This window comes from Podarcis cretensis (assembly GCF_951804945.1).
Source record: "Podarcis cretensis genome assembly, chromosome: Z".
In the NCBI taxonomy this organism is placed as follows: Eukaryota; Metazoa; Chordata; class Lepidosauria; order Squamata; family Lacertidae; genus Podarcis; species Podarcis cretensis.
The window spans coordinates 17,417,510-17,444,496 of record NC_137184.1 but is presented as its reverse complement, the minus strand read 5'-3'; the positions used below and the strand labels follow the sequence as shown (position 1 = coordinate 17,444,496).

The window sequence follows — 26,987 nt, the reverse complement described above, 5'->3', positions numbered from 1 at the left end:
CAGGAATCACAGCTAACGGATCCTTGAAAAAAATCCTCCAACGAAGGTGAGTCCACCACCTTCCAAGGGACTCCATACCATTATTAAGCAGCTCTTACTTGCAGAAAGTTCTTTCTAAGGTTTTAGTTGGAAATTCCTTCCTCACAATTGGAATCCATTGGTTTGGGTCCTCCCTTCTGGAGCAGCAGGGATAGAAAAGTTGGTGGCCTCCAAGTGTGGTTGGACCACAGTTTCCTGACCACTGGGCAACACTGCCTGGCAGCGAATGAAAAACCGAAACTGTTCAGAAGCTTTCACTTGGGGACTTTGTGCATCACGGCTTCAGAGTCTGAGTGCCCAACCACTTTTTTCCCATCACCTGTCCACCCAGGCTGTACACAGCAAAGGCGATGCTCCGCATGTGTCAGCAAGAAACCTCAAGCCACGGGCAACTCAGCTCCCAGGAACGGGAACCTCCCAAGGTTCCTCTTTCAGTGGCTGGCCCCAAAACCACGACACATCCTGGGGTCTTCCCCTCTCCCACCCTGGCGCCAAGAAGTCCTTCCTCTTCTGTGCTCAAGCGCTCCAAAGAGCATCTGATGAGGGACAGTGGATGAATTTCTTCACTCTGCTTTTTGCAAGCAATCAAGCCAGATCCAACCTTCCTTCCCAAAAAAGTGTGTGGGAGGTTTTGACTGAGAATAAAGCCTCCTGAGCATGACTAGGTTAAGAACATAAGAAGGTGCCCTGCTGGATCAGACCAATGGCCCATGTACTTCAGCATCCTGTTCTCACAGTGGTCAACCAGAGAAACTATAGCAAGCAGAACCCAAGCCCAAGAACCCTCAACCCTCCTGTGGCTTCCAGAAAGTGATATTCGGAAGCATTGCTGTCTCCAACTGCAGCAGCAGAGCATAGCATCCTGGCTAGTAGCCCTCATTAGCCCTCTCCTCTGTGAGTTTGTCTAATCTTTTAATGCATCTTTTAAAGCCATCCAAGTTGGTGCCTCCTATGCGAGCAAGTTCCATAGTTTAAACATGCGCCGTGCAAAGAAGTACTTTCTTTTCTACGTCCTAATAAAAGTTAGTAATGTTTGGAGTAAATTTACCTGAACATCACCCCCTATTTTTGTGTGTGTGCTGGGTGATTTATTATTATTATTGTTTTAGTAAGATTTTTATTAAGACTTTTCATATAATCTAAATAAAAAAATTTGTGCATGCACACGAAAGCTCATACCAAGAACTAACTTAGTTGGTCTTTAAGGTGCTACTGGAAGGAATTTTTTTATTTTGTTTTGACTATGGCAGACCAACACGGCTACCTTTCTGTAACTGTACATATAATCTAATACATGGCAATAAAATAACCTAACTAATCTAAACAAAAATAAAAACAGAAAAAAAGAATGCAAACTCCTCTCTTCACAGGTAGATCTTAACTTTTGTCCCTGCGCTGGGTGATTTTGATTTTAAAAGTTATGAGGGGGATTTATCATTGTTTGTGGATAAGGACACAACTGTTGTTGTTATCAACAGTATCAATATCCTGTCTTTTCTCCAGACCAGGTGGCTTTCACAAATTAAAACAACACAAATGAAATACAAAAAGCTAAAAGTTAATAATTAGAAAATAATTAAACCGTAACAGAGTTAAAACAATATTTAAAAGGATCTATTAAATACAACTAATAGAAACAGCACAGAACTATTAAAAGCCCTTTCCTTTTTTTTTAAAAAAAAGTCAGTTCCAAAAACCTCCCAAAAAACAACAACATTCACCTGCTGGTGGAGGACGACAAGGAGGGAGCCAGTCCTCCTTGCATGCTTCCCTCAGCTGGGGCACCTGGTGGACCACTGTGAGAGCAGGATGCTGGACCAGATGCACCACTGGCTTGATCCAGCAGCCAGGCTCTACTTAATTTCTTAAGCAGATGTTTGCAGGTAGCTCCTGGTTCAATCCCTGGCATGCCCAGTTTGGGCTGGGAAGGTCCCTTGCCTGTACCCCTGGAGAGCCATTGCTGCCAGTCCATGCAGGAAATACTGAGCTACTAGATTGGGGCTGGCAAGGTTTACTCCAGCGGAGATCCCTCTGTGGGCTGGATCGCACGCGTGTGTGATTTCCAGCATCTGTGCAGATGTGATTTTCAACATCTGCGCATGCACAGACACGTTTTCCGGCGCCATGGAAGCAAGTCCCCTCGCTGCGCTGGTTTAGCGCAGCGCGTGGCGACTCACCAAGTGGCCGGCTCAGTTCAGGGGCGGCGTGTGGGCCGGTTAAATGACCCCTGTGGGCTGCTTGTGGCCCATGAGCCTTAGGTTGCTGACCCCTGTACTAGATGGACCAGTGGCCTGACTCAGCATAAGACCACTCCTTATTTAAACTAGAACTTTAGAACCATGAGGGCTAGAATCTTAATTTATTCCGGAGGAAGGGCCACTGAAATCCTGGATAGCCACCGCATGTCAACGCAGACAATACTGAACCTAGATGGACCCACAGTCTGATGCAGTTTAAGGAAGCTTTCAACATATTTTTTATACACACACACACCGAAGGACAAACACTTGTCTAAAAAATTCCCTACTGTTGCCTTTAAGAGGAAAGACATCCACAAAGTTAAATGCATCCAAGCATCAGCCACCTCCCTTGGCTCAGGCCCCCGCCAAGTCCTTGTCAGAATGGCCTAAGGGATGACAGGCAATCTCCACAGGCTGAGCCCAGAACAGCCTGGCAGTCCAGGAGCAGCAGCAACAGAAAGGGGAGGGGGCTAAATATTAAAAGAGAGGAGCAGCAGCCGCCACCTGCTCTGCACATCACAGCCTCAGAAGGAACCAGGAAGCCTTGGAGTCCAAATCCAAGCTGAAGTTACGGCAACGCACTCACTCACCAGCCTGAAGCTGCTTGTAAAGGGGGTGTCCGTGATCCCTTGTTGGTAACTTCCTAGGGGTCGCATGACCGTGTCAGGCAGAGCCAGAGATATTGTAGTAGAGTTGGGAAAGGTTCAGAGAATGGCAAGCAAAATGGCTCTCCTATGAGGAAAGGCTGAAGCATTTGGGACTTTTCAGTTTACAGAAAAGGCAAGTAAGAGGTGGCATGATAGAATTTTATAAAATTATGTGTGGCATGGAGAAAGTAGATGGGAAGAAGCTTTTCTTGCTTTTTCAGCTCGTGTAATGTAGCTGAAAGTTGGGAGATTCAGGATAGATAAGAGAAACTTTTACACATTGTGCAGAGTTAAACTATGGAACTCCGCCACACAACGGTGCAGGCAGTGGTGGAGATTCATGGAGGAGAAGAATATCAATGGTTATTAGCCCTGATGACTATGTTCTTCCTCCATAGTCAAAGGCAGTCATGCTTCTGAATCCCTGTTGCTGGAAACCTAGGAGGGGAGAGGACTCTTGTACTTGGGTCCTGCCATTGAGGCATATGGTCAGCCACTATTTTCTTAAAGAGGGAGGAAGAGAGGGAGAGAGGCTTGCAGCACTGGTCATTTTCACAAGCCCCTTATGCCAAACAAAGCAGGGTCCCTGAAAGATGCCACTGTGGGCATTGCAAAAGACAGTCTTGTGGAGAGAGGGAGGAGACAGAGAGGAAGGAAGCAAACCCTGATGGCTTTGACTCAGCCCACAACCAGACATCCTCCAACTGTCCTTCTGCTCTGCTAGGTCTTCAGCGCTGACAGAGCATAACCTGATTGCAAGTGGCACCTGCCATCTGATGCTCAACACCTTCCATCAGTGCCACCTCTGCTTGAAGGTGGGGGCACACACTTCATTAATTCCCTAGCTTCATGGGGCGGGGGGGGGCAGTGCTGAGCAGGATTCTGGAGGGGAGGTGCAGAGGGGAAGCAAAGGATGCAAGTGTCTTCTTTGCACAGATGGCATCGTATCTTCTTCCTTTCCTCTCCTATCTTCCTTTTTGTGTGTCTGTGGCACAGATATCACTAAGCTACGTCCTTTCTGTAACAATAAAAGATTCTAGTCCTCATAATTCTAGGCTGCAATAAATAGGAACCTAGGAAGCTGCCTTCTATCTAGTCAAGACCATTGCAATGGTCCATCTGGCTCAGCACTGTCTACACTGGCTGGCAGCAGCTCTCAGATAGGGGATTCTTCCTTCCCCAGTGTTACCTGAGGATGCCAGGAACAGAACCTGGAACCCCCTGCATGCAAACCAGCTGCTCGGCCACTAAGCTAAGTCCTTATTCCCATAAAATTAAAGAAAGATTCTAGTCCTCAAAAGACCGGGATGAGTTAACTGGAACACAGAACCCAAGACATCTGTAGGTTCTCTAAGTCCTTCCTACAAAAAAATTAAAGTTAAATCCATGTGCTCCTAAGCCTGTGCTGAAGTGAAACAGGTGCACGAAACCTGGGACATTTTGCACACAAAGCAGATCCTCTGGGCCTGAAATGCCTCCCTTTCCCCCATAAACAAAACCTCTTAACAGCATTACAATGGAAAGGAAAGATGCTGGAAGGAGAGAGACAGATTGCAGGAGTCATTAGGGCGTGAGCATCTTAAGCATCTCCTCCAGGAAAACCACTTAAGACGGGCCATGAGTAAATGAGAGCTCCTCCTTCTGAGCCAGCAGGAACTGGAGGGGCTCTCCATGAGAGCATCCTCTGACAAGCTTTTTCCTCCCTCCTCCCCCTCTATCTCTCCCCCCCCCCTTCTGTTTATTTCCGGTCTTCTGCATCGCATGACCACCTCTAAAAATAGACAGAAGCGCAAGGCAGCTCTCCTCCGGGAGATGTGGAGTGAAAGTCAGGAAGACGGGTGGAAAGGGGGGCAGAGAAGGAGCTGCCTTCTACCAAATCAGACCCTTCAGTTCATCCACCTAGCTCAGTGTTGCTCACACTGGTTGGCAGCAGCTGCTCTCCAGGGTTTCTTGCAGGGATTTTTCTCTCCTAGCCTTACCTGGAAATGCTGTTGGGTACTGAAGCTGGGACCTTCTGAATGCAAAGCAGATTCTTTTGGCACTCCCCTCTAAAAACACATCAAGATTCAAGTCCTCATGGTTCTAAATAAGGAGCTGGTTTAAATAGGAAGGTAAGAAGCTGCCATAAATGGAGTCAATATTACTGGTCCATCTAGCTCAGTATTGTCTACACTGACTGGCAGTATCTGTCCAGGGTTTCAGGCAAGGGGCCTTCCTGGAGATGCTGCCAGGGATTGAATCTGGGACCTTCTGGATGAGGAGCAGATGCTCCACTACTGAGCTACAGCCCTTCAAAGGAGGTCTGAGCACATCCAGGGGGCTGAGCATCACAAGATCCACCCAGAGATGAGCAGGCTGTCTCTTGGAGGAGTCTTCCAACTCTTTCTTAACCCCAGTTAGATAGCTAGCTAGCTAGCTAGCTAGCTAGCTAGCTAGCTAGCTAGATAGATAGAGAAAGATAGATGATAGATAGATAGATGATAGATAGATAGATAGATAGATAGATAGATAGATAGATAGATAGATAGATGATAGAGATAGATAGATAGATGATAGATAGATAGATAGATGATAGATAAATAGATATAGATAGATAGAGATAGATAGAGATAGATAGAGATAGATGATAGATAGATAGATAGATAATCTCCTGGAGGGGAGCTGGAATAAATAACACAACAACAACAGTGACCAGCAGGTGGTGGCAAATTTCCTGATCAGCCCTTCTTTCCTTGCCCCCCTCTGCACCAGTCCCCCCTCCCCACTGCATGCATGTGCAATGCAGAGCCAGCCAAGCCAAGCCAGCAACAGGTGTCAGTCTTCGTCAAGCTTGTACTATTTTTATCCACAGGGCTTATCTCCTTGTCGTGGGAAGGCTTTTTTTGAGGTAATCTTCCATCCTCTCTCTCTCTCTCTCTCTCTCTCTCTCTCTCTCTCTCACACACACACACACACACACACACACACACTGGCCACCCAGTCTCTCTCTCTCTCAAGAAGGAAAACAAACTGCTGCGGCTGCTGCTGCTGCTGCTGCACAGGAGGAAATAAGAACCTGGGCTTGAAAGACACTCTGACATCCAGCCAGAGAAAACTGGAGCTAAACTGAAAAACTTGCTGCCGCAGGAGGCAGCAATGACCAACCACTTGGACGGCTTTAACAGAAGATGGACAAATACATGGAGGAGGGGGGGCCTACTGATAGCTAGCAGCTATGATGGCTGTGATCTGCCTCCACAGTTGGAGGCAGCAATGCTTCTGGACACCACTTGCTGCAAACCGCAGGAGAGTTGCTGTAGGGCTTAGGCCTTGCTTGCGGATTGAGGCTCCAATTTGAGCAGAAGATTGTGGGGTGGCGGCGGCGGCGATGACACGCACATGACGTGCATGACGCAGTGGTGAGCAAAGGGGCTGAACATGGCAGCAGCAGACATGGCAGGAGGAGGAGCCACCAGCCATGGAAGCTGCACCACAGCTCCACATTCGGCCTCCTCTGCAAATGATTGTTCTCAACATTCTCCATAATATTTTATGAGATGGGGAGAAGGGACCTGGGCCCCTTATAGTTGGTGCCTATGCTTGCAGACTTCCCATGCAGGCATCTGGTTGGCCACTGTGAGAGCAGGAGGCTGGACTAGATGGGCCACTGGCCTGATCCAGCAGGACTCTTCTTGTATTCAGAAGCATTAGCACCTCTGATATTGAAGTGAGTATACAGCCAGCATGACTTGTAGCCACTGACAAGACTTGTCCTTCATGAATCTGTCTGGTTGGTACCCAACTGTCTTGGGAGACAATGGAGAAGTGCGCCCTTTGAGTGAAGTTAAATTGCTGGAAGGTTACAGCACCTGATGTGGCTGCAGAGACCAATACGGGAGAGACGTCTTGTCACCAGTCACCACCGTGGCAAATTCCTACGTGTTATGTTTGCTTAGGAATACAGCTAGCTAGCTCAGTATGGTTGACACTGACGGGCAGCAGCTCTCCAGGGTTTCAGGAAGTGGGCATTCCTCAGTTCTACCAGGAGACAGAAAGGATTTAACCTGGAGTCTTCAGAAAGAAAGCAGGTACTCTGCCACTAAGCTCTGTCCCTTTCCTTAAAAATACAAGTAAGATTCTGATCCTTGTGGCTCTGAATAAAAATACAAGTAAGATTCTGGTCCTCATGGCTCTGAATAAAGGACTGAATTAAGTGGAACATAGGATGGTGCTCTGCCACTCAGACAGAGCCCTTGCTTCCCTTCCGCTGTCCTGAATCTACCAATCCCCACCATCACATTGGCTGCCACCTGCTTCCCAGAGTCCCCACCACCAGGTGACTCACCTGAGGGCTGCTGGTTCCAAATCCAAGGCCAGGGGTGGGGGGTCCAGACATGGGGTGAGCCCCCATTGGGGAGCTGATGACTGAGAACGGTGGCCCCATGCCGTTGATGGGTGAGTTGAGGGTGCTGATGGGTGAGTGGAGCTGGCCAGGGGACCCCAAAGCCCCACCAATGCCAGTGCTCATCGACGGATGGAGAGAAGGTGCAGCCATAGGCCCTCCTCTGCTGTTCGGAGAGCTTAAGGAGGTGGAATTGACTGGGCTGGAGAAATCTGTGAAGAGAAAAAGGGGGAAATATACACTGTCAGTTGAAAAAGAGACCAGGGGATGTATTGCATATCCGTACTAAATAGGCCAAATCTCTCTCTCTAAAAAAGAAGAAAGTATACAGCTATTATTTCACTGCAGGGAGTTGGAAGAGATGACTCGCAGGGTCCTGTCGAACTCTACACTACTGTGTTTCATTCATTTACAAACACACCACACACCCCTTTCTGGGGAAAATACTGAAAGCACTAACAGACAAGCAAGAAATTAAGTGAATAGATTTATTTGTGTATTTATTTACTTCATAAAAATTATGTACCACTTGATTGTATAAAACTTCAAAGCAGTTTACAAAATAAAAAAAAACACACACACTTCCACCTAAATTTATTTATTTCATTTAATCTAATGAGTTACAAGAAGCATAGTAAGTTCTCTACCCAGTTTGCTATGGCCCTTCTCCTAAAAACAAAGTAAGATTCTAGTCCTCATAACCCTGAACAAAGGCTTGAATTAAACAGGAACAAAGGAAGCTACCTTACACTGAGTCAGACCACCAGAACATCTTGCTCAGTATTGTCTATGCTGACTTGCACCAGCAGCTCTCCGGGGTTTCAGACAGAATCATAGAATTGGAAGGGACACTGTCTAGTCCAACCACCCTGTAATGCAGGAATATGCAGCTGTCCCTTAAGGGGATTGAACCTGCAACCTTGGCATTCTCAGCAACACTCTCTAACCAACTGAGCTATCCAGGCTGGCAGGGGTTCCCAGCCCTACCTGGACTGATGCTGCTGAGGACTGAACCTGGGACCTTCTGAATGCAAAGCTGATGCTCTGCAGCCCCCTGTAAATCAATTCAGGTTCTAGTCCTTGTGGTTCTGAATAGGAGGCCAAATTGAACAGGAACACAGGAAGCTGCTATAGCCCAAGCCAGACCATTGGTCCATCTACCTCAGCATTCTCTATACTGACAGGCAGCGGCTGTTTAGGGAACATTCCCTTGGGCTGAAAAAGACTCTACACCCATGCTTTCAATGTACCCACCAATGTACACCCAAAGTTGTTGTCTTTTAAATGAATGTGACAAGCATATGCATACATTATTTATTTGTTGATTTACTGAAATGTCGAACCCACCCTTCAAGCGAGTAAATTTCAAGGGCAGCTTACCAAAAATAAAAACAGAAGCACATGAAGGGTTTTATTCCAGGGGGTGGGGTGGGGGGCTGGGCAAGAGAGGTTGTCAGTCTTCCCCAAGGGTACATTATGCTGCCAATCCAGGCTTGACAGGACATGACATGGGAAATCATTTATTTAAAAGATGTAGATGCTGCCACTTTGTGAAGCTTGAAAATAATTAGAAAGAACCACCAGCATGCACCTCCTCTGTAAAAGATGCTCTGGGGCACCAGAGTTTGGGAAGCGAATCCCTTAGCCCTCGGAGTGATCACAGGTTAAGAACCAAGGATGCTGCCTCAGACCAACGCAGACCATTGGCTAAACCACCTTGAACGAACTGAAGCTACACACAATCATAAGGAGGGCCTGCTGGATCAGACCCATTGCCCATTTAGTCCCGCATCCTGTTCTCACATCGGCCAACCAGGTACCCATTCTGGGAAACCTGCAATTTGGACCTGAGTGCAAGAACACTCTCCCTTCCTGAAGTTTCCAGAAACTGGTATTTTGCTGCTTCTGACTCTGGAGGAAGAGCATAGCACTGTGGTTAATAGCCATTGATAGCCTAGCCCTCCATGAATTTGTCCAGTCCTCTTTTAAAGCCATCTAGGGTGGTGATAATCACTGCCTCCTGCAGGAGAAAGTTCCATAGTTTATGCACCGCATGAATAAATGACTTTCTGTCCTGGATTTACCAACATTCAGCTTCATTGGATGCCCAGGATTTATAGCCTCATGAGAGGGAGGGGGGGAACTATCCACCTTCTCTATTCCATACACAATTTTATAAAATTCTATGATCGAACCTGCCAGTGCAACCTCTGCAAAGACAACTCTCCAAAATGCTTTTAAAAGCAAATATGAGTTTACTGGTTTTGACACCAGAGAAACACATTAGCAGAGCATATCATTCTCCCTGTAAATTGCATCTATTTCCTTCCACGTTAAGTGATCTTTATGCATTTCTAAACTTTGGTATATTTCCATTATGCTTAAAAATCTGAGCTAAATCTATTCAAAATTTGCTGAGTGGTTACAGTGGGTGGAAGGCAAAAGCAGACTGTATGCATGCAATTCAGGCCTAGGCCTAAAGGCCGCCTAGAGCTCAGGAGCTTCATCTGAATAATAAAAGTCAGAGGGAATTCTAAAACCCTCCAATGACATTGCTAGTACCTGGCAGGCAGCCAATCCCTGCTGAGATAGGGCCAGTGTTCTGATTCGCTTATTGTAGCATTAAGGTGACCTATCACAGGCGGTGTGTGTGTTTTGCCTGGGCCAGCTTGCGGTATATATACTGGGACAAGTGCCCCTGTTTGTCATTCTTGTTCTTCTTGTTCCTGATGTTCCAACAAATCCTTTTTGAGCTGAATCTCCATCTTGGGTCATGCCTGAACCCACCTACACTTCAGAAGGGATCCATCCTCCTCACCTGGCAAGGTCCAGGCAATACCTTCATTCTTCTAACTCAGTAACTTCTCTGTGCCAGGAGGCAGAAATAAATTAAGTAAGATCTTGGGAGCTTAATTCATCCACCCACCCCATAGGTTGTTCCCTGCCACATCTCTGCATGATTCCCTGATCTGTTTCTGCCTTCTTCCAACCTGTGTCCAAATGGGATATAATTGGATCATTTGCATGCTCTTTATGGAAAGACACTGAAGAGCAGCCACCTGCTTAGAGAAAGTTGTTGGCCAAGTCTCTGCATGAGTCACTACGTTGTGCTTGCCTCCTCTAAGTCATGCTAAGTACAGTAATTCATGCAGACACTGTTTTGAGATAGGTCCGTCCTTTCAGAAAGGTGTCCTTTCGTCATCTGAAAAGGTAAACCTTTCCTCAGCTGTTGGAGCGAAGCCTGCAGCTCTAATGAGCGCTGTGCTGAAATCTGTTCTTTAAATTTCTCAAAACTATGTTTCCCTTGGAAAAGAGACTTCAGTTTTTCTGCCACATTCCCAGGGCATGTCACCACTATGAGATGGCCATGGGTGGAACATGCACCCCCCCCCCCCACTCCTGGAGAATGCAGACCATGAGTGAAATGGCTTTTTCCTTTCCTTAAACATAACTCCAGCACACTCCACAGCATCCCCAGGTACCTGCCCTTCCTGATTTATTTATTTATTTGGGGGGGGGACCTGTAGGAGGAGGTAGCCTTGTGGTGTCTTCCCCCTGGGCTTTGTTGAAAGTGTAGAAAGTCAGGGAGGCTGCAGAGTGCAGATAGTTGGTGAGATGGCGATGTGTTGAATGAAAGAGCAAATACTCTCAAAACATTGCCACCCTCAGCACCCTCAAAAATAAAGCGCATCAAAAACCCTGCACTGAAATTTTCTTTTCCCCTTGATCATCTTTAAACACAAGTTCTTTCCCCACTAACTGATGGAGAATGGTTAAAACAAAAACACGGGAGAAATATTCAGAACTGTGTGGCTTTTCATTGGTGTGCAGGGGGAGTGGAATATACTTCAGCTACTAAAAATTTGGGAATGACACACATGCAATCTAACATGACGGACTTAGGATAGCATGAGCAAAGAAAACATTAGAGATGCTAAAGAGCATTTGGCTCAGATTATCAGACATATATTTACACGCAGTTTCTTCTGTCCTCCCCATCTCTTTTGATGTAAGGAGAAATTAGCAGACTTCCTCAGGTATTAAGGCATTTCCAAGGAGCTCAAAACACTTTCACACACAAACCTCAAAAAATGGGTCTCATTGCCACTGCATTCTCACCTCTACAGATACTTAAGGGTTTTAAAAATCAACATGCTCCAGACTTTAGATCCTGTTCCAAGTCGCCCAAACATGACTGTGTTGTGCGAAGCCGTGGCAACTTTACCACTGGAAAACACAAATGGAAAGGTACAAACCCTACTTCCCCAAGGCCTGTCAGAATAAAACAGTCTTCACCTGCTGGGAGAACAACAATAAGGAGGAGTCCAGGTTCCTCCCCAGCAAGGAAGTTTCCAGAGTCTTGGAGCAGCCACTGAGAAGGCCCTCTCCCAACTTCTATGTACCCAGCAAGTGTGCTTGTGAGGGTGGCAGGACTGAGAGAAAGGCATCTCCCAATGGTCTTAGGGCCCAGGCAGGAGAATGCAGTCCTATGCCACACACCCCATCACATATGCTGTGAATGTGGCCAGATCCTTCATGAATTTTTTCAATCCATAATTGAGGGCTTAGTCTCTAAAGACTAAGATCAGGCCAATGGCTTATCTAGTCCATCATCCTGTTCTCACAGTGGCCAACCAGACGCCCCAATGGGAAGCCCAAAAGCAGGACCTGAGCCCAAGAGCCCTCTCCCCTCCTGTGGTTGCCAGCAACTGGTATTCAGAAGCATGGCTGCCTCTGACCCTGGAGGCAGGACACAGCCATTAGGGCTAGTAGCCATCGGTAGCCTTTCCCTTCATTTATTACTCCAAACTTTCAACACCATTTAGGTTGGTGGCCATCAATGCCTCCTGTGGGAGAGAGTTCCACAGTTAAACTATATGCTGCATGAATTTTCCAACATTCAGCTTCGTCGGATGTCTAGCCTGCAGTGGAGAATCTGGGGTTTCCGTGGTTGCAACAAGCAGCCTCTCAGGTTTTCAGTGGTGACTGTGTTGCTGCCTGACTCCCAGCATGCACTGGGATGGCTCAAGCCCGACCCATATTGGTTGTTCTTCCGGGGGGGCTCTGCAACCATGAGACGCCAGTATCACACTTCATCCTTGGGGGCTGATACGAATTAACAAGGAAAACCTGTCACGACAGGCAGGCCGACAGGTTGTCCGGGATTGTTACGGCCTTTTAATTACATTCAACTGCAGTTTAATGGGCTCTAGGCAAGTTGGAAATGATGTAATGGACTACGTGTGGGGAGGGGAGCTTTGGCTGAAAAGCAGAGAGTGAGTTGGAGGTGTTTGGGGCTGTTGATGTGTATTTCTTAAGAGCAGTAAGAAAATATAAGGAGAAGAACAAAGAGAATTGGTTCTCTTTCCTGACATTCGTGATGTTAAATTTATCATTCGCCCTATTCAGGCAGATACTGACAGCCTTAGCAAAACAAAAACCCCACATAAACAAATTTAAAACACCCAAGAGACAGGCAAAAATATGCAAATGCAAAATGGAAGTGGATAGACACACTCTGTCCTCTGGGTCTATGGTGTCCTCCTTCCCTCTTTCTCTCCCTCTTTGTAATGCATGTTGGCTGGAAAACGGCATTGCAAAATTCAGAGAAGTGTGAATCGCTGGGTTTTTCAGCTCACATACATTTTTGTAAAGCGCAAACTGGGAAGGCCAATCTTCAAATGAAAACTAAATCAAACTTCTTCCCCACCCCACCCCCCATTCCTAACCTAGAACCAACATGAAAGCATGCACCACATCTGATGCGAGCACAGAAGTTAAGAAATATAAGAAGAGCCTGCTAGGTCAGTGCCCATCTAGTCCAGCCTCCTGTTCTCACAGTGGCAGAGCAGATACTTCAATGGGAAACCTGCAAGCACAGAAGCACTCTCCCATTGTTCAGTTCCCAGCAACTGGAATTCAGAAGCATTACTGCTTCCAGATATGAGTAGCCATTGATAGCCTTATTCTCCTTTGGGTTGGTGACCATCACTGCCACCTGCAGGAGGGAGTTCCATAAAAGTTATTTGCCCAGAGACTGGGCTTGCCATTGCTCTGTCACAGAGCTAATGCTATCTTCTCAACAGAAGTTGTTCAGCTGGAGCAGAGGGGCATGCATTCCGCCCTCCAGTGGGCAAACAGGCTTTACCTAGCTGATATTTACATGTTACGGATGGGTATCTTGGGGGAGGGGGGCATGGCAGTAGCTGGGGTGGGGTGAGGGGGAAACAGCCTGAGAACTGCCTGTCTAAGTGCCACAGGAAGAGGCCCAGCCTGATAAGGGAAAGAAGATATGTGTCTGCCAAATGGCTGGGAGCAGAGCTTGGCTCCCTCTGTGTACACAACAGGGGAGTTCCTTTTAAAGACACAAGGCTGGATTTCACTCCTCCTGCTCACACAAGAGCGCTCAGCCTCCCTGACAAGAGCGTAGAACCTGCTGGATCAGGCCAAAGGGGGGCGCATCTCATCCAGCCTCCTCTTCACACAGTGGCCAACCAGATGCCCATTATGGGAAGACTACAAGCAGGATCCAAGCACAAGAGCTCTCTCCCTTCCCGCAGTTTCCAGCAACTACAATTAAGTGTTACTGCCTCTGACCATGGAGGGAGAGTATGACCATCATTGCTAGTGGCCACCAATAGCTTTCTACATGGATATTCTCAATCCTCTTTTAAAGCCATCCAAGACAGTGGCCATCACTGCCTCCTGTGGAAGCGAGTTCCATAGTTTAACCATGTTTGGCATGAAGAAGAACTTCTTCTTCTTTTAAACTTTCATTGGACATCCATAGTTTCAAGTGTGGTGGGAAATTATGAGAACTGTAGTCCATAAATAGCTGGAGGTTCCATGTTTCTGCTGAGAACCTAGTGTCATCATATATTAAGACTTGTCTTATGGAAGGTACACAGATCTTTAGGATTACATGCATGCAACAACCTATCTTGGGATTTATACAATGCAATGCAACAAACTTTATGGTTTTTTCCACTCCTCCAATTAAATTGTCTATTTTGCCTTCTTCCCTCCCTCTCCCCAGCCCCCAGAAGGGAAGTGGTTTTGGAAATGTTAGGAGGCCTAGTTAGATTGTGAACTTCCCCACCCCCCACCCCACAATGGAAACGAAAGATGGTTTGTTTCAACACCCATCTTTTTTGGGTCTACATTCCTTAACTGGCCCAGAGCCTAATTGGGAACAAGCAAAAAGTTCTTCCATCAATGAGTCGCGCTTGGTGGTCCTGAGGCAACACGTGCACACGCACACACACACGCTCACACACATTTTCCAGGGTCACATTCCCTGACCCCAACTTCCTTCAACTCCCAGCCCAACACAGCCCCAAGTTAACTCTTTCCTTGCTGCAGAGATTCTGATTGCCCCCTCCCCACAAAATGCACCCATTCTGCACACCTGCTTTGTTCAGGGCAGCACAATGGCAAACTGGAAGGACTGGGCACTCCTAGCCAAAAAGAGGTTTTGCAGCTGATGTTAGGTGGACACAGCATGGTGTAGAGGTCTCTTTCTCAGCCTTTCTCAACCTGGGATCCCTAGATATTGGACTACCATTCCCATCATTCCTAGCCAGTATGGCCAACGGTCAGGGATGATGGAAGTTGCTGTTCAAGAGCATCTGTGGACGCAAGGCTGATAAAGGCTGCATTAGAGATATAAATATATATATATATCTCAGGAAATCTGTAAAAAATATTGAAGCACTCCAAATAATTTGTCCATGTTTGTGTGTGCAGAAAATAATAATGATAATGATAATGATAATAATTTTTATTTATATCCCGCCCTTCCCAGCCGAAGCTGGGCTCAGAGCTGCTAACAACAGTAAAATAATACAGCATTCTAAAATCAGTTCATTCTAAAATCAGTAGTAGATCTACTTAAAAGGCAACACGTGGAGATTTGCACTGATCGTTGGAATGCATCCCTTCTTATTATTATCAATAATAATAATAGAGTGTAAGACTATTTGTATAATCTTAAAAGGTCTTAAAATCTTAGAAGGGAGCATGGCTACAACTATCATGAAGAGACAGACTCTGTACTTCCGAATTTGCCACTACACTAACAGCTGAAACCTCCAAGAGCCAATGTGGTGTGGAAATCAGAGACTTGCATCAGGGCTGGTAATCTCCCTGAAGCCACCCAGAAGAAGCCTCAGTTTCCAAATGCATCCACTCTCCCACTCATGCCCACTGCCTTTTCACAATTCCCCAAGCTGCATGTGTATAGACATCCGGTGACCAAAAGTGGCAGTCTGCCAAAGTGTGCGGGCAATCTGCCATCTGCCCATGAGGCTGAACAGGTGATTTCACACTATTTGGGTGGCAGGTATAATTAAAAACAAACAATAACAACCTTCGGTCCGTGGTTGTGCAATAGCAGCCTATCCAGCCATCTATGTCTGTTGCACAGAGTCACTGGGTTCAGAGATCTCAACCAGACATGCAATTTACTGTCCATTTTGGTTAAAAAATACAACCTGGGTGATGCAACATTATTATTTTTTTTTGCTGCAGCAAGTGAGAGTGTGGGTGAGAGAGAGAGAGCACTGAGTACTGAGGATAAGAACAGGCCTGTCTAGTCCAGCTTCCTGTTCTCACAGTGGCTGACCTGATCCCTGCCCCCAAGGGAAGTCCACAAGCAAGACCTGGGTGAAATAGCAACTCTCCCCCACTTGGGGTTTTGAGAAACTGGACCATCTTCCCTTCTGCAGTTTCCAGCAACTGGTATTCAGAAGCATCAATGCCTCTGGCTGTAGAGGCAAAGCACAACCATCACGGCTAGTAGCCATGGATAGCCCTCTCTTTCACGAATTTGTCCAATCCTTTTGTAAGGCAATCCATGTTGGTGGCCATCACTGCCTCCAGTGGGAAAGAGTTCCATGGTTTAACTATGTGCTGTGTGTACAAGTCCTTCTTATTTTTTGCCCTGAATCTTCGAATGCTCAACTTCATGGAAGGCCCTCGAGTTCTAATGTTATGAGAGAGGTGAAAAAACTTTTCTTTCTCCTCTTTCTCCATACCATGCCTAACTTTATAAGCATCTATATCCCCTCCTACTTGCCTTTTCTAGAAAGCCTCGAATTCTGCACACTTTCCTCATAGAAGAGTCACCCCATCCCCTTTAGCATGCTGGTTGCCCTTCTCTGAACCGTCCCCAATGCTCGTCTTACAACTGTAGTCTTACATCTTCCCTATGTCCCTTTCTTCAAATGTTAAGATATATCATTACACTTGCTCCAAAAGGCAGTAGAAATCAACCCTGCTGCTCCTTCTGCCAAGGGGCCCCTGGATATCTGCCCTAAAGTCTCAACATAGCAGTGCTATGGCAAATTGATGGTGACACTAGACGTTTGTTTCTTGTACCAGAGTCAAGCTCATCTTCACACTTACAAGAGATGCCTGTGCTTTTAAAAGACATGGTGGCAGAGACTGGGGTGGGGAAGGAAATGACTGGGATAATATTAATTTGCTGGGGGCACTATGTGATCCACAGCTGCTGCTCTCGCAGGACTGGTGGGTGATTTATAGGGTTCTAATGTGCAGGAAACTCCTTTGCTGATTTGCTGCCCTTCATTCCTTGGGTCCTTTTCTCTTTCCCAGAGTGGAACCACCTTGGAAAGTGAGCAAAGGCGTTGTTCATACATCATGCACATGATTTATGTCACTCACCCAAAACGCCAAAGCTGCCATTGGATACACACGCACGCACACACATGTCTGCAAAAACAAAACAAAACAAAACTACTTACTGGAATCCCTGCTCCAAGATGCAAGAACCTTTGATAAAGGGCTGCAATCATCTCATTGCATCACACCTATACAGGCAATTGGTCCACATGTGAAAGGGGCTTACTGGGATGCTGCCAACAATTTAACCTGGGACCTCCTGAATGCAAAATGTGCTCTCCCACTGACCTACATCCCTTCTCCTAAACATAATGCAATATTCTAGTCCTCATCATTCTGAGGAACAGACTGAATTAAACAGGAGCACAGGAAGCTTTCTCATACTAAATCAGATCATTTATCTAGCTCCATATTGTCTACACAGACTGGCAGAAGTTCTCCAGAGCTCTGGGCAGGGAGCCTTTCCCCACCCCAATCTAGAGAGACTGAGGATAAAACCTGGGAGCTTCTGCCTGCTGAGCAGATGCTCTTAACCACAGAGCTATGGCTCTTCCACTGAAAATAAAACAAGATCCTAGACCTCATGGTTCTGAATAAATAGGAACCTGGGGGTCTTCTGCATGCAAAGGAGATGTTTTACTGCTGAGCTGCAGCCCTTCGCAAGCCTTGAGAAAAATGTGCACAAAGTATAACAACAATAAGAAAATCTACAGTGCTCTGGAGAGAGCCGAGCACCCCGATTAGAACTTTGCAAAGACATTTCCTCAGAAGCAATCCACTGTCTCTCTTCTCCTTGCAAAGCTGCCCAAATTATTTCCCTCTTGGCAACTGGCTTCCACCAAAGCCCGTAAACAGCCACAGCTTTGGGAAAAGCCCAACCAAACCTTCTGCATTGTCTTCTTCCTTCCAAGCATTAAAAAAGCGCAGACTCAAGGTTCAGCCAGCTCCTTTGAAGCACTGTGTGCAACTTCTCTTGCTTAACTCAGAAAAGCTGTTCTTAATAAAGCCATAACAGAGGTGCCCTTTCATGGTGTTTGCCAGTGAAGGGTGATTTTTACCATTTCAAAGCTGTCCTGGAACAACACATTGAGGCTGAAAGAGGGCTGGTTCATGTGCTCATCAGAAGGGACGTTCCGAAAACCAGGTCCCAGGTCAGGGGAGCCAAATAACATCATTATGATGTTTCTAACAGTTATATAGAATGCTCACAAAGAAGTAAGAGAATGCTACAATCAGATAACCACTGGTAAAAATGTAAAATCAGCAATTGAAATATATATTTGTAGAGTTGGAAGGGATCCCAAGGATCATCTAGTCCAACCCCTTGCAATGCAGGCATAATGTAACTCATTGTCTATAAACGTGGCTGAGACAAGAGCTTAAATGCTATGGGACTCTGTTAATTTCTTCTAATATGCACATAAGAGTGTAGGAAGCAGCCTTATACCAAGTGTATTGTCTACAGCAGTGGTGGCCAAACTTGGCCCTCCAGCTGTTTTGGAACTACAACTCCCATCATCCCTAGCTAACAGGATCAGTGGTCAGGGATGATGGGAACTGTAGTCCCAAAACAGCTGGAGGGCCAAGTTTGGCCACCACTGGTCTACACTGACTGGCAGAGGCCCTTTGAGGATTTCAGGCAAGGAGAATTGCCCCTGGGCTGAAGAAGGCTAAACAATAGTCCTTAAAAGTCAAGTAAGGGTCTAGTCCTCATGGTTCTGACCAAAGTGACAAAATAAGTATGAGGCCCAGAAATCTCAGTGCATCTGGCTGGGCTTCATGGCAATTGACCTGGTTCTGCAGTGCTCTTTTTATGTTATCAAATCAGTGGGTTTTCCCATTAGGGCATTTCGTTGGGCACTGAAAGAACAGGATGCTGGGGCAGATGAGCCATTGGCCTGATCCAGCAAGCCCTTCCTATGTTCTCAGTTGCATGAAGAGAAATGTCTGACTAGGGCTAGAACTTCAGCCCCACTTCCACTGCAGCAATGAAAAGGATCCTGCACCTCTCTCTCTTTTCATGCCACTGAATCTGCTTCGAATTTCCCAAAGAATGCCAGGTCCCCAAGCAGACCACATGGGGAGACTCAGCCCCATTGTGATTCTAAGCCATTCCTGGCATGCCACAGACATAGCTGAAATATTTCCGCCTAAGCAGGATAGCAGACAAAGGGAAGTGGAAGCCTGGGACACGCTGTGGGCGCAAAGGGGTTTAGAGAGCAGCAAAACCACAAGAACTCCACCGCTCTCTAACCACTGTGCAGCACTGCCTCTCTTCCTTCCATGCCAAGCAGACTAAAGCATGCACTTTGCTGTGCTTGCACCCCAAAATAAGATGGGTGGTTCTACTGGCTGGTCATAAAAAACCTAAGAGCCTGCAGCATCAGGCCAAAGGGGGACATGTAGAACAGCATGCTGTTCTCATAACCAGATTGCCTGTGGGAACCCTGCAAGCAGAAGCAGAGCACAAGGACACTGTCTCCTTCCATGGCTTCCAGCAACAGGTATTATGCAGAAGCATTGCTGCCTCTCACTGTTTAGGCAGAGCATAGCCATCATGGCCAGCAGCCACCAACAGCCCTCTTCTCCTCCTTGAATTTGTCTAATTCATTCAAAGCCATCTAGATTGGTGACCACTGCCACCTCCTGCAGGAGGGGAGTTCCATAGTTTAACCAGGAACTGTGTGAAGAAGCCCTTCCTTTTAGCTGTCCCAAATCTTCCAACATTCAGCTTCATGGTAGGCCCCCTACTTCTAGGTGTCATGATGGAGAAGAACTCTTCTTCACCCACACCCTCTCCCCCAGGAAGAGCAGTGCAGCAAGGCTCTGGAACCGGAATCTCAGGTCTTGGCACCAGCTGGAGGAATCCGGGGCCTCAAGGGGGTTGCGTCACTTCTCTTCAGGTCTGGCCAGGCTTCCCATTCACATACACACACACTGCAAAATTCATTCTACCCCTAAGATCTGAGTGTTGCTGAACCAGTTTCTCCAAGTGTCTCGATTCTCTCACACACAGCTCCATCCCAGTTGGGAGGGCAAGTCTCAACAGCTACGCTAGTTGTCCAAGAGTCAGAAGCACGAGCCTTTTATGCCACCATCTCTCCCATCGCAAGTCAGGTAATAAATGCAGGGGTTGCTCTGAGAAGCCCCCTCCCCCTTTCATTGCAAACCCTTCTCTACCTACTAGGTGTTAGAATTGCCTAAATTTTTGTTGCAGCCCCAGGAAATATGCAGCTTGAAGCCCTTTTTTATTGATTGATGCTGTGTGTGTGTGTGTGTGTGTATGAATAAATGATGTCCTGTTTATAAGTATACGTTGTAAGCCGCACTATTTTCTGCAAGGAGAAATAAGTAATATATTTTTTTTAAGTTTTATAGAGAGCCAGTATGGTGTAAGTGGTCAGACTAGGACCTGGGAGGCCAGGGACGAAATTTCCACTCAGCAATGAAGCTCACTGGGTGACTTTGAGGACAGTCATTGCCTCTTAGCTTGATCTACCTCAAAGGCCTGTTGCAGAGATTGAATGAGGGGGGATAAAACCATGTACGCCACTTTCAGCAACTTTGTGGGGGGGGGAGTGGGATGTGAATGCAATAAATAAGGAAGAGTATACACGAGTATAGTGATGTATGGAAGTGAGAGCTGTACCATAAAGAAGGCTGATTGCCCAAGAATTGATGCTTTTGGAAGGGACCAACAGATTCAGGGTATACAGGTCGGAGTGAAACATTATAAATTAAAAGCCTATGCAGATGACCTAGTTTTGACATTACAGGAGCCAATCCCTAGTACTAGAAGAGCTTTGGAATTAATACAAGAGTTTGGTCAAGTGGCAGGGTTTAAACTCAACAAATCAAAAACTATGGTTTTAGAGAAGAACTTAACACAAATGGAGAAGGATAGGTTTCAGAGAGAAACAGGTTTAACGGTGGTGAAAAAAACAAAATACCTAGGGGTGAACATGACTTCAAAGAATGTTAATTTATTTAAGGATAACTATGAAAAATGTTGGTCTGAAGTGAAAAAAGATCTTGAAACATGGACAAATTTAAAATTATCCTTATTGGGTAGAATAGCAGTTATTAAAATGAATGTATTGCCAAGACTATTGTTTCTGTTCCAATCGTTACAGATAATTGACAAGATGGATTGTTTCAAGAAGTGGCAAAAAGAAATTTCTAGATTTGTCTGGCAGGGCAAAAAGCCCAGAATTAAATACAAAATTCTTACTGATGTGAAGGAGAGAGGGGGGTTTGCCCTGCCGGACTTTAAACTATATTATGAGGCGGCAGCTTTTTGCTGGCTGAAGGAATGGCTACTTCTTGAGAACACAGACATTCTCGATCTAGAAGGGTACGATAATGCTTTTGGATGGCATGCATATTTGTGGTATGGTAAGGATAAAGTACAAAGGTCGTTCAAAAACCATATTGTCAGGAAAGCGCTGTTTAATGTCTGGGTCAGATATAAAGATCTTTTGGAGAATAAAACCCCAAGGTGGCTCTCTCCAATGGAGGCTAAGGCCTTAAAAAAACTTAATATGGAATCTAAATGGCCAAAATATTGTGAAATTTTGGAGCAGGAGGGAGATAAATGGAAACTGCAGAGTTATGAGAAACTTAAAGATAAGGTGCGTGACTGGTTACATTACTTTCAAATAAGAGAGGCCTATAATTTGGACAGGAAAAATGGCTTCCAGGTGGAAAAATCGAAGTTGGAAACAGAATTACTAGAACCCAGAGTTAAGGTATTGTCGAGAATGTATAACTTGCTGCTGAAATGGAATACCGAGGATGAAACGGTCAAATCTGCTATGATAAAATGGGCACAAGATATTGGTCATAACATTATGTTCGCTGACTGGGAACGGTTGTGGACCACCGGTTTGAAATTTACGGCATGTAATGCCTTAAGAGAGAATATTATGAAAATGATGTATAGGTGGTACATGACCCCAGTCAAGCTTGCAAAAATTTATCATTTGCCCGATAATAAATTTTGGAAATGTAAAGAGGTTGAAGGTACATTCTTTCACCTTTGGTGGACGTGCCCAAGGATCAAGGCTTTCTGGGAGATGATTTATAACGAAATGAAAAAGGTATTTAAATACACTTTCCTAAAGAAACCAGAGGCCTTTCTCCTGGGCATGGTCGGCCAATTGGTGTTAAAGAAGGATAGAACCTTTTTTATGTATGCTACCGCAGCAGCAAGAATACTCATCGCAAAACACTGGAAGACACAAGATCTACCCACCTTGGAAGAATGGCAGACACAAGTAATAGACTATATGGAATTGGCAGAAATGACCGGCAGAATCCAAGATCAAGGAGAAGAGTTGGTGGAAGAAGACTGGAAGAAGTTCAAAGTTTATCTACAAAATCATTGTAAAATCTATGAGTGCTAAGGGCAGTGTAAATGAAATGATGGGGTTCCAGTGATTAGGATAAGGAAGAGTATAAAGGGAAAGATAAAGGATAAAACGATTTTGAACGAGCTTGCTGAAAAAACTTTTAAAGTGGAATACAAGAAGGGAGGCGGGAGGAAGTAAGGAAAATAAGGTTTTGAAGACTATTAGAATGAACCAGAGTTTTCTTTTAATGTTTCTGCTATTATTATGTTGAATCTTTTGTATGTTTTTGTTTTTTATGTTTTTTGATATTGTTTGTATTTCTGATGTTTGTTATTTGTTGTTTTGAAGTTTGCTATATTTTGTGAAACTTAATAAATATCAATTTAAAAAAAAAAAAAAGAATTGATGCTTTTGAATTATGGTGCTGGAGGAGACTCTTGGGAGTCCCATGGACTGCAAGAAGATCAAAGCTATCCATTCTGAAGGAAATCAGCCCTGAGTGCTCACTGGAAGGACAGATCGTGAAGCTGAGGCTCCAGTACTTTGGCCACCTCATGAGAAGAGAAGACTCTCTGGAAAAGACCCTGATGTTGGGAAAGATGGAGGGCACAAGGAGAAGGGGACGACAGAGGACGAGATGGTTGGACAGTGTTCTCGAAGCTACCAGCATGAGCTTGACCAAACTGCGGGAGGCAGTGGAAGACAGGAGTGCCTGGCGTGCTCTGGTCCATGGGGTCACAAAGAGTCGGACACGACTAAACGACTAAACAACAACAACATACACGAGTAGCCAACAGTAGTTGCAGGGAGAAGGTCAGGAGGGCCAATTCAGACTTGCAAGAGAGGTTAAAAAGAATAAAAAAGATTTCTTTGGCTATGTTTGAAGCAGGAGGAAGAACAAACAAATGGCAGGTCCTCTGCATGGAGAAGACAGAGAAATGCTCTTGGGTGACTGAGAGAAGACCGAACTAGTCAACACCTACTTTGTCTTCACCCAAAAGGAAAGCATTGCCCAACTTGCTGATAACAGAATAAACCATGCCAGGAGGGAGCTGCAGCCCAAGAGGAGGCAAGGAGACACCTAGCTACTTTAAATTAATTGGGATTCAATATGACTTTAACAGACGGGAGAACTGGGCCCAAACTAACAAAATGAAATTGCATAGGAACAAATGCAAGGAATGCTAGGCAGGAAGAATGAGCTGAACAAATGTAATGCATTTGTAATACAGGGGGACCCCTGACTTGCCAATAGCACATATGAAAAGGATCTTGGGGTCTTTGTAGACCACAAGCTGAACATGAGTCAACGTAGTGATGATGAAGCAGCAGCAGCAGCAGCAAACGAAAAACAAAAACAAAACCCTAGTACAGTGGTACCTCAGGTTACATACGCTTCAGATTACATACGCTTCAGGTTACAGACTCCGCTAACCCAGAAATAGTGCTTCAGGTTAAGAACTTTGCTTCAGGATGAGAACAGAAATCGTGTGGCGGTGGTGCAGCGGCAGCGGGAGGCCCCATTAGTTAAAGTGGTGCTTCAGGTTAAGAACAGTTTCAGGTTAAGAACAGACCTCCAGAATGAATTAAGTACTTAACCCAAGGTACCACTGTACTATTCTAGGCTAAATCAACAAAACTATCATGTCCTGATCAAGAGAAGTAATAGTACTACTCTATTCTGCCTTGGTCAGAGCCGGTGTGGGTTAACTGAGGACAGGGCATGCTGCATATCTGTGCAGGGAAGTAGCATGAAGAGGCCAGAGCACCAGGTATTAAGGGTCTCAAGTTAGGTGCCCCCCCACAGGGATCCTTGTCCCGCCCTGCCTGCCACTAGGGGTCTCTGGGCTCCAGAGCCCGGCCTGGGCTCCCCGCCACATCACTGGACCCTCGCTGACTGGGGCTAGTGTCGGGGGCAGGGAGAGAGGTTTGCCCACCAAAGTCTGCATCAGCTGGCTGGGCTCCTCCCTGTACAGGCAGCCAGGGGCACAGTGCAGCCCCACTTGGTTCCAGTGGCCAGGCCTGTACCTGGCATGCAGGCTCTGTGAACTTGACACGCCCCATGCACATGTGCCCAACAGCGCTGGCTGTGAGGGCTGGCCTGGTGTGGTGGGTTCTGTTGGCCCTCTGTGCCTTGCCCCTGTACCTGTGTGCACCTGTGTGAGTATGAGGTGGCCCAACTCACTCTGGTCATGGCCCCAGAGGCTTGCCTAAAATAGGTGAACACAGAACCAGCCCTACAGGAGAAGGAATTTTGTGCTGGTGCAAAGAGTCAAATCAGATTTGGTTGGGTCAAACCACAGTTTCAAATTCTGGCTCGGAGGCCAAGCGCAAGCCACAGTTCACTGGGTTGGATTTCACAGTAAGCAGTGGCTTGCACAAAACAGTGAATGAGCAAAGCAACACAGGACCTGGAAAGCGGTGGGGAGTTTGAAGCTGAAGCAGTGAGAAGCAAGCTGTCATCTGAGTGATGGAAAAGGGGAAACGGTTTTGGCAGCTGATGTCTATATAATAAAACATGCCTCTTTTGTGTGTGCATGTGACAGAGTTTGGATTTTTTTGGCACAGGCAAAGCACGGGAGGAAAAGGCACTCAATATTACGATAAGAAGGAAGTGCATGAAGATAAGAGCTGCCAACCTAACAAAGCGTCCCTGACAGATGGCCTTCCAAAAAGTCTGCTCCACTGTTGAACAGAAAGTTCTTCCTGATGTTAGTTGGAATCTCCTTTCCTGGAATTTGAATCCTTTGCTTTGGGTCCTCTCTTCTGGAGCAGCAGAAAGCAACCTTGTTACATCTTCTACATGGCAGCCCTTCAGATAATTGAATACGGCTATTATATCACCTTTCAGTCTCCTCTGCTCCAGGCTGAACATCCTCAACTCTTAACTGTTCCTCGTAAGGCTTCCTTCCTAGATATTGCCAAAGACTGAACCCAGGGTCCTCTGAATGTAAAGCATGTGCTCTACTGCTGAGCAATATCCCTTAACATAAGAGTATGTTTCTAATCCTCATCATTCTGAAGAATGGGCTGAAACTCCACCACTGAGTTACAGCCCACCCACTTGAGACCTAATGCTTACACTGGAAGCAGCATTATACAGGGTCAGACAATGGGGTCCATCTAGCTCAGCACTGTCTACTCTGACAGGCAGCAGCTCTCAAATGTTTCAGGCAGAGCTTTCTCCTACCTGGATATGCCACTGGGAACTGAACCTGGGACCTTCTACATGCAAGGCAGGTGTTATAACTATTATTATTTTTTATTAAATTTGTATACTGCCCTTTGTCTGATGATCCCATACATACAAGATAAAAACACAACATACATGATAAAAGATGAAAAGCAAAAAGCAAAACAATAATCCCCCCTGCAAGCACATTTAAAAGCATATAGGATGTTAATCAGCCTATTGAAGAGGAACCTTTTTGCCTGGCATCTAAAGATATGTAGCAAAGAGGCCCGGTGGGCCTCCCTGGGGAGTGCATTCCACAAACAGGGAGATACTGCAGAAAGGGCCCGTTCTCGTGTTGCCACCCTCTGAGGCACATTAAGAAGGGCCTCAGAAGATGGTCCCAAGGCCTGGGTTGGTTCAGATGGAGAGAGGAGGTCCTTGAGGGATTGCGGTCCTGAACCATTTAAGGATTTGCAGGTCAAAACCAGCACTTGCTCAAAACATCTTGACCCGGTGAGCAGCCTGGTTCTACTGCTGAGTTGCAGCCCTTCCCCTAAAATATCAAGTAAGATTCCAGACCTCATGATTCTTAACAAAGGAATGATTTGTCCAGAGATTCCCGCACCGGTTTTTCCCCAGCCCTACAAATGGAGACTGAAGCTGGGACATTATTCTTACAAACCAATGCTCAAACCACTGAACTACAGCTCTTCTTTTAAGACATAAGAAAATGTCTCAGTGCCTTTTGAATTCAGGTATCCAGCAAGCTGTTAGGGTTAGCACACTTATTGTATGTTGATAATCAACGCTGGGCACCCTGGTCTAGCCTTGGGCACCCTGGGCATGGACCCTGGCAGCCAATGGTGGAGCAGAACTATCGCTCCATCTTGCACAATCCAGACTCCATATGCAGCAGACTGTAATTAACAGCCCCCAGGGAAGAGGCTTTCCCTAATAAATCAAAATAAATGAAGTTCGTAGTGTAGCTACAAGCCTAGTGGAGGAAGGGAGTAGGCAGAGGAACCCCCATCCTGCCTTAGATAACAGGCGCTCTCCGCCTCAATTCGTTCTCTCAATCAGATCAGTTCCAGCTGTATTTGAATCAAGTGGACGACTTGGCTGCTGTCCAAGGCTGCATTTCCTGGGTCAGATGCCAGCCACCGTTCCCAGACAACAGCTGCCAGCCAGGCGGGAGGAGATGACAGGGCATGAAAAGGGGAAATGGGAGGCCAATATGGGCAAAGCACACTCCCTCCCCTCGTCTCTTCCCTCGCTAACTACTCACATCCAAGGGAATTGGAGGTCTCCACGAGAAAAGGTTGATTAGACCTAAGACAATCATCCCATGCATTCGTTGCACCCCAAGGAACATAAGAGGAGCCCTGCTGGATCAAGCCAATGGCCCGTCTGCTCCAGCATCCTCTTCTCACCAAAGCCAACCAGACACGTGGGTTCCTCCAAACTCCCAGAGCAGATTTGGGGGGGCGGGGGCATGAAGAAGGGAGGGGCCAG

General features: G+C 46.2%; 1 protein-coding gene across 7 annotated transcripts in view; it reads right to left on the bottom strand.

Moving 5' to 3' along the window:
- RXRA (retinoid X receptor alpha) overlaps positions 1 to 26,987 on the bottom strand; it is a 128,291-nt gene that overhangs the window by 34,154 nt on the left and 67,150 nt on the right. For 4 of the 7 annotated variants that reach the window (XR_013834680.1, XM_079961360.1, XM_079961363.1 and 1 more), the window contains 2 exons: positions 16,992 to 17,039; positions 7,251 to 7,519 (listed from right to left, as the gene is read on the bottom strand). Coding sequence is in view for 6 of the 7 variants with exons in the window: in XM_079961360.1 (XP_079817486.1) it covers positions 7,251 to 7,519; positions 16,992 to 17,039 (317 nt within the window). In the remaining variant the exon portion in view is untranslated. The remainder of the gene's footprint in view (positions 1 to 7,250; positions 7,520 to 16,991; positions 17,040 to 26,987) is intronic. The other 3 variants (XM_079961361.1, XM_079961364.1, XM_079961365.1) reach the window with 1 other exon arrangement.